The 7630-nt window shown below is 39.2% G+C and overlaps 1 protein-coding gene across 1 annotated transcript; it reads left to right on the top strand.

Moving 5' to 3' along the window:
• The first annotated feature begins 6744 nt into the window (after positions 1 to 6744).
• Positions 6745 to 7360, top strand: LOC102416370 (ER membrane protein complex subunit 5). Its single transcript, XM_044925776.1, has one exon. The coding sequence runs from the start codon at positions 6837 to 6839 to the stop codon at positions 7230 to 7232; it is 396 nt and encodes a 131-aa protein (XP_044781711.1). The 5' UTR covers positions 6745 to 6836; the 3' UTR covers positions 7233 to 7360.
• The last annotated feature ends 270 nt before the right edge of the window (positions 7361 to 7630 follow it).

Raw genomic sequence — 7630 nt, 5'->3', positions numbered from 1 at the left:
TTTTCCAGGCAAGAGTACTGGAGTGGGGTGCCATTGCCTTCTCCATTTGAAAGTTAAGTCTGGTGAAAACAAGTATTTAAGGATGCCAAGTTGACAAAGGGTGGACAATGATGGCTTTGTACTTTGTCACCTTAGCTAAGCTGGAGTCATACTTCCTAGAATTTCCTTTCCTCTATGGTTCTGAGGTAGGATTGGCCACAGGAGAAATTTCCATGAAAGGTAGAAGTGAAGTAGCTGAGTTTATACCTGGAAGGTCGCTGTACGGTCAGGTGTCATTGCAGCTCAAGCACAGAGCTGTGGGCCTGTTGGTTCACTTTACTGGTGTAAGGCAGGAGCTGAGTCTGCAGCTTTTAGGTCTCATTGGATCGCCTTCTTCATCTTCTTCAACTCCTGGACTAGGTACAATTTTAGCTCTGAGATGAATTCAGCTATCGCTCTCTTACATCACGGAAGGTGGAGGCTTCGAGGTAGTGAAAGAAGTGAGTTTCAGTTTCTTCTTATGAGTTTCAGCTCTTCCTCGAAGGTTCCAGTGATTCCATTCCTCTCCACTTCATGTCCACTTTCATTCCTCACTGCCTACCCTACCTACTTGAAGTCTCAGTACTAGATGGAGAAGCAATATCCATGAACTGTTCAACTAGTTCCTATAGTTATATAAGATCAGATTTTCATAATAAATGCTTTATTCCACATCACCCCTAGTGGATTAGATTTTCTAATCAAATCCTGTTAGCTCTGTGGGTTGTAAATATCTTCTCTCATTTTGTGATTTGTCTTTTTATCTTTGTTTATGGTGTCTTTTATTGTATAGAGTTCTACGTTTGAATGTTTTAAAAATTTGTTGTGTTTCTTGTATTTAAGGAATTACTTCTTATCCTGAGGTCATAAAACTATGCCTTTTTGAAAAAAGAAATCTCCTTTTATCTTTTTCCATATTTATAACAAAGGTCCATATCATCAAAGCTGTAGTTTTTCTAGTAGTCATGTATGGATACGAGAGTTGGACTATAAAGAAGGCTGAGCGCCGAAGAACAGATGTTTTTGAACTGCGGTGTTGGAGAAGACTCTTGAAGTCCCTTGGACTGCAAGGAGATCAAACCAGTAATCCTAAAATAAATCAATCCTGAATATTCATTGGAAGGCCTGATGTTGAAGCTGAAGCTCCAATACTTTGGCCACCTGATGCGAAAAACTGACTCATTAGAAAAGACCTTGATGCTGGGAAAGATTGAAGGCATGAGGAGAAGGGGACAACAGAGGATGAGATGGTTGGATGGCATCACCGACTCAACAGACATGAGTCTGAGCAAGCTCTGGGAGATGCTGAAGGACAGGGAAACCTAGCATGCTGCCAGCCATGGGGTTGCAAGGAGTAAGACATGACTGAGCAACTGAACAACAACAAAAGTGATAAATAGACACTACAACATTGGGTATGCATGTCTTATTCTTGACTTTAATTAGGGCTGCTTCTGAAGTCTCATTTTTAAATATAATTCTTGCTATAGGTTTTTAATGACCATCCTTTACCTTTAGTTCAGTAAAGTGTATATTTTTAAATGAATGAGTGTTGAATTTTATAAAATTTTTTTCTGTGTCTATTAGATCATTATATTTTTCTTCAATCTAGTTTTGTAGAATACTACTTTGATATCTACCTTTTCACCCTGAAGTTTACTAAAAATGTCATTTTTTAAATGATTATAGAATGTTATTAAATATTCTTCTGCATCTATTTAAAGTATCACATTTTTTTATTTATTTTGTAAATATGGTGTACACCTCAATAGATTTTATGATGTTTTCTTACACTCCCAGGATAAACCCTACTTGATCATGATTATTATTATATAAACTGCCAAATTTGATTTGCTAACATTTTATTTAACAATTCACCACCTTAGGATCATAAGAATAATTGGTTTAAAATTTTTTGTCTCACAGTATATTATTTTCTGGTTTGGACATCAAGGTTATGGTAGCCTCAAAAATGATTTGGGTAGCTTGCCCTTTTTTCAACTGTGAAACAGTATAAAACCAGGATTTCTTAAATTGTTGGGGCTGGATTTGGGAGGTTGAAAGGAAAAATGATTTGTAAAATTTTGATTACCAATTGAACAGTTAGTGGCATATTGTTTTCTGTTTTTTCTAAAGTCAATTTTAACAATTTATATATTTCTGGAAAATGATCTGTTTTATATAAGGTTTCAAATGTATTGACAATTCATGATAATCCCTAACAATAAGATGATCTCTATTTCTAGCTTTGTTCTGCCATCATTTCCACTAATTCTTATTTTGTCTTTTCTCCTTTTACTCTTGATCAATTTTGATAGTGTTTTGTTTATTCTATTCTCTTTTCCAAAGAACCATTTTGGATTTTATTGGTTTTTTCAACTGTATCATTGTTTTGTATGCTGCTGCTGCTAAGTCCGACTCTGTGCGACCCCACAGACGGCAGCCCACCAAGCTCCTCCGTCCCTGGAATTCTCCAGGCAAGAATTCTCCAGGCAAGAACCCACTGGAGTGGGTTGCCATTTTCTTCTCCAATGTATGAAAGTGAAAAGTGAAAGTGAAGTCACTCAGTCGTGTCCAACTCTTAGAGACCCCATGGACTGCAGCCTACCAGACTCCTCTGTCCATGGGATTTTCCAGGCAAGAGTACTGGAGTGGGGTGCCATTGCCTTCTCTATCTGGCCACTATATGTTCTGTGAATTGGGATTTAGATCTAAAACTTGATCAGATTCATGTTTGACGTTTTTTTTGACAAGAAAACTTCATACATAAAGTTGCATACCTTCACCAGTAGGCACATAATTTCTAGTTGTTTTTCTGATTGTGATGTTAGAGGCCACTGATGATTCTTGCCATTATGATTAATGCTAATTTCTGTTCCACCACTCTAGTTGTCTAAAAAAATTTTTTTTCTAGTAAATTCTTCAGACAGATTCTGGGAACAATATTCTCTATTTCTCTTTTTAGCTCTTCACAAAAACATCTTAAGAAGTTAGGAAAGCTATCCTGGCCTTTTCTCCTGATCTGGAATAAACACTCATCTCACTTAAACATAGGCTAAGAGTTCTGTCTTTTATGTCGCAATGTGACTGCTTCTCTATTTGGACTATTTTCTGCTATCTTTTTTTGTATTTTCTGTTTAGCATTTTTCTTTTAATTTCTGTTTGACACCTTTCCTACCTTCCAGAGAACTGACAAAATTTTCCATATACATCCTGCCCCTTTTTAAAAAGCCTTTACTGGTTTGGAAGATATGCATTGCATTTCTATTCTTTTAGTCTTTGCCCTTAAGTAGTTAATATACATTCTTAACTATTATTTTTGTCCACTAATATGTAAAATTAGCCAATATCTTACATTTTTCTCCTGAACATGACAATGACATTAAGAAGCCCATTGCATAATGCATTCAATCTTATTTTGCTGTGTGAAGCATTAGCTTTTTTAATTAAAAAAGATTCTTTTTAACAATAAACAGTTGAGAATTAATCAACTTCTATATTTTTCTTATACCTGTACCTCTTGGGTTTTTTTCCTTGCTAAACTACTCTTTAAATAGGTTTTGTAAGGAATGGCCTTTGGGTTGCAAACTTTCTTGGCCTCTGTGTGTCTGAAAATGTTTTCATTTTTACCTCTCTCTTGAATGATAGTTTCCATGGATATACATTTTATGTAGACAGTTAACATCTCTCAGTACTTTAAAGAGACTACCTCATTGGTTTTTTTCCCATTTCTTAAAAAATTGTGATAAAATGTGCAAAGAAGTACCATCTTAACCAATTGTAAGTGTGCATTTGGTAGTATTAAGCACATTTACATTGTTCTATAACCATTGCAACCATCCATCCCCATAATTCTTTTCATCTTGGATACTGAAACTCTATACCCTCTAAATAATAATTTCCTGTAGTCCCCTCCACCTAGTCCCTAGTGACTACCATTATATTTTCTGTCTTTATGATTTTGACTACTCTACCTTATGTAAGTGGAATCATACTGTTTTATTGTGAAAGGCTTACTTCACTTAGCACGATGTCCTCAAGTTTCATCCATATTTCCTTTCACTGAAGAGATATGGCCAAAATGGTGGAGTAGGAAGACCCTGAGCTCACCTCCTGTCACCAGCACACAAAATTTACAACTACTTACAGAGCAACTAGCTATGAGGACAACCGGAAGACCAGCAGAAAAGATTTTTCTACAACTACAGATATAAAACCTGGAGAAGGAAATGGCAGCCCACTCCAGTATTCTTGCCTGGAGAATCCCACGGACAGAGGAGCCTGGCAGGCTACAGTCCATGGGGTCAAAAGAGTCGGACACAACTTAGCGACTAAACCACCACCACCAAAGATATAAAGAAGGACCCACAAGACAGGTAGGAGGGGCAGAGACCTGGTATGGTCAAGACCCCCATCCCTGGATAGGAAATGCCAAAACAGGAGGCTAATCACAACTGTAGAGCTTCTTCCCAAGAAGTGAGGGGTCTGAGCCCAACATTGAGGCCCCCAGGCTGGGGCTTCTGTACCAGAAGATGAGCCCCAGAACATCTGGCTTTGAAGGCTTGCAAATGGGAGAGCCAACAACAGTAGAAAACAGAGACTCTGTTCTTAGAGGGCACACCAAAATACTATATAGTCTGAGATCCAACACAATGGCAATAATTTGTATGAGCTTGGGTCAGACCTACTTTCTGATCCTGGGAAAACCTCCCAGAGAAGCAGGAAGTGACTGGTAGTCCCTTAGGGGCAGCCATTTGGGGGAGCTCATTCTACCAGGACACTGGTGCTGCAAAGCACGATTTTGGAATCCCCCTCTAGTTTATAATGCTAGGAGCTTATTCATCCACCAGCAGGTCAGAACCAGTCCCAAGACCCCCAGGGCTGAGCAGCCAGACATGCAAGGCCCCAGCCCTGCCTGAAAAATGGCTCAGCACCAGCCTTCCCAGCCCCCACAGCCAGGCACCCCAGGACCTGGTTCCACCTACCAGTGGCCAGCAACCACTGCCCAAGGTAGGACCTGGCAGCCAGCTGGTCTGGGGGCCAACCCCGCTTACAACCATGCCCATGGTAGTCAGCCTCACCACAACAGAAAGACCCATGAAGCCTGCTTAGGAGGCACCCTTACAAAGGGAAGTGTATTACTGGGCCCCACAGGATGTCACCTGCATAAGATCACTTCTCCAAGATCAGGAAATGTAACCAACCTACCTAACACATAGAAATAAACATGGAAGTAGTAAAATGAGGAGATAGAAGAATATGTTGCAAACAAAGAAGCCACACAAAACTCCAGAAGGAGAACTAAGTGAAGTCTACTTATCTCCAGATAAGCAATCTAGCCAATAAAGAGTTCAAGGTACTGATCATAAAAGATGCTCAACAAACTGAGGAAGAGTAGATGAACCATGGGAAGTTTAATAAGGCATCAGAAATTTATAAAGAAGGATGAAAGAGATTTGAAGATAATTACTGAAGTGAAATTGTCATCAAGCTAAGAATTTTGAGTTGGGGGGGAATAATTCTGGATTATCTGGATGGACCCAGTGTAATCACAAGGGTCCTTATGAGAAGAAAGCAAGGGCTTCCCTAGTAAAGAATCCACCTGCCAATGCAGGAGCCACAGGTTCCATCCCTGGTCCAGGAAGATCCTACATGCTGCAGGGCAACAAAGTCCACATGCCACAACTAATGAGCCTGTGCTCTAGAGCCCACAGGTCGCAACCACTGATGGCTGCGTGCCCTAGAGCCCATAATCTGCAGTGAGAGACGCGACCGCAAATAGAGGGTAGCCCCCACTCTCCACAACTAGAGAAAAGCCCGCGCAGCAACGAAGATCCAGCACAGCCACAAAAAAAAGCAAGCAGGAATGTCAGAAAAAGGGAGGAAGATTTAAAGATGTTATGCTCCTGCACTTGAAGGAGAAAGAGGCTAGCTAAGAACAAAGACATATTAGCAGCCTCTAGAAGCTCGAGAAAAGCAAGAGAACAGATTAAATAAGAAATGACCAGCAAGGAAACAGATTCTTCCCTTGGAGATTCCAGAGGGGAGACAACCCTGTCAACATCTTGAATTAGTCCTAAGAGACCCAGTTTTTACTTCTGACCACTAGAACTATAATATAATAAATCTGTGCTGCTTTATACCAAAAAAAGAAAGAAGAAGGAATTGAAAGTAGATTAGATGATACAGAGAAACACTGAATTAGAAGACAGAGTATTGGAAATCACCCAAGTTGAACAGAAAAAAAATTTTTAATGAGGACAGTTTAAGAGACTTCTGGAACAATATCAAACATGCTAATATTTACATTCCAGAGGCCCAGAAGGAAAAGAGAGAGAAAGGGAGGGGCAAAGAACTTACTCAAAGAATTAATAAGTGAAAACTTCCCTAACCTGGGAAAGGAAGCACATGCAGGTTCAAAAATCACGGAGTCCCAAATAAGATGAACCCAAAGAAGTCCACACCAAGACATGCTGCAATTAAAATGGCAAAAATGAAGGCTATTTAGTTATATTTAGACATAAATATAATTAGCTATAAATATAAAGATATTTAAAAGCAGCAAGAGAAAAGCATTAGTTACATACAAGGGAACTCGCTTATGACTCACACAAAAGGAAAGAAATTCAAATATAACACTAAAGATAGTCATCAAATCAAAAGTGATGAGAGTAAAAGAAAAAGGAACAAAAAAGAACCAGGAAACAATTAAAATGGCAATAAGGGCGATCTTTCCGCGCTGCGCGGACACCCGCCGGTGGAGGAAGGAACGGTTCTGCCGCCCTTCGCTTCTTTTGTTGGGCTGCTGTTTCGGAGTCATGGCGCCGTCGCTATGGAAGGGGCTGGTGGGCATCGGCCTCTTTGCCCTAGCCCACGCGGCCGTTTCCGCTGCGCAGCATCGTTCTTATATGCGATTAACAGAAAAGGAAGATGAATCACTGCCAATAGATATAGTTCTTCAGACACTTCTGGCCTTTGCAGTTACCTGTTACGGTATAGTTCATATTGCAGGGGAGTTTAAAGACATGGATGCCACTTCAGAACTAAAAAATAAGACATTTGACACACTAAGGAATCACCCATCATTTTATGTATTTAATCATCGTGGTCGAGTACTGTTCCGGCCTTCGGATACAACAAATTCTTCAAACCAAGATGCATTGTCCTCTAACACATCATTGAAGTTACGAAAACTTGAGTCACTGCGTCGTTAAGATTTTTACAAATTATAATAACAGGACAGGACACAAAGCTGGAATATTGGAGTTTGGGATACAAAACACTCCCCCATCAGTATTTATATTGATCGCTCAGACCTAATTAAAAAAGTCTACAACCCTTATTTGTACACTGTTAATCAAGTCATTAATGCAGTATAAGTTATCTGTGAAATGAGTCTTTGATCTTTCATAGAATTATTTTTCATTTAAAACAAATTCACATTTTTTGTAAAAGTCACTGTTTTGAGCACATTTCTTTGAAAAATGTTGATGGTTTTGTAATTATTTATTTTCTTAGATTTCTTTTGCACTAGAGTTTTTAGGATCCTTTTGGAAATAGTATGACTACTGCATTTTGCAGCTTGAATGGTAGTAAATGGTCTTAAGTTCTT

This window comes from Bubalus bubalis, chromosome 12, assembly GCF_019923935.1.
Source record: "Bubalus bubalis isolate 160015118507 breed Murrah chromosome 12, NDDB_SH_1, whole genome shotgun sequence".
NCBI lineage: Eukaryota > Metazoa > Chordata > Mammalia > Artiodactyla > Bovidae > Bubalus > Bubalus bubalis.
This window is presented reverse-complemented; position numbering and strand designations above follow the sequence as displayed.

Coding starts and splice junctions, on each gene's coding strand:
- LOC102416370 (XM_044925776.1), top strand. CDS start 6,837: ATGGCGCCGTCGCTATGGAAGGGGCTGGTGGGCATCGGCCTCTTTGCC.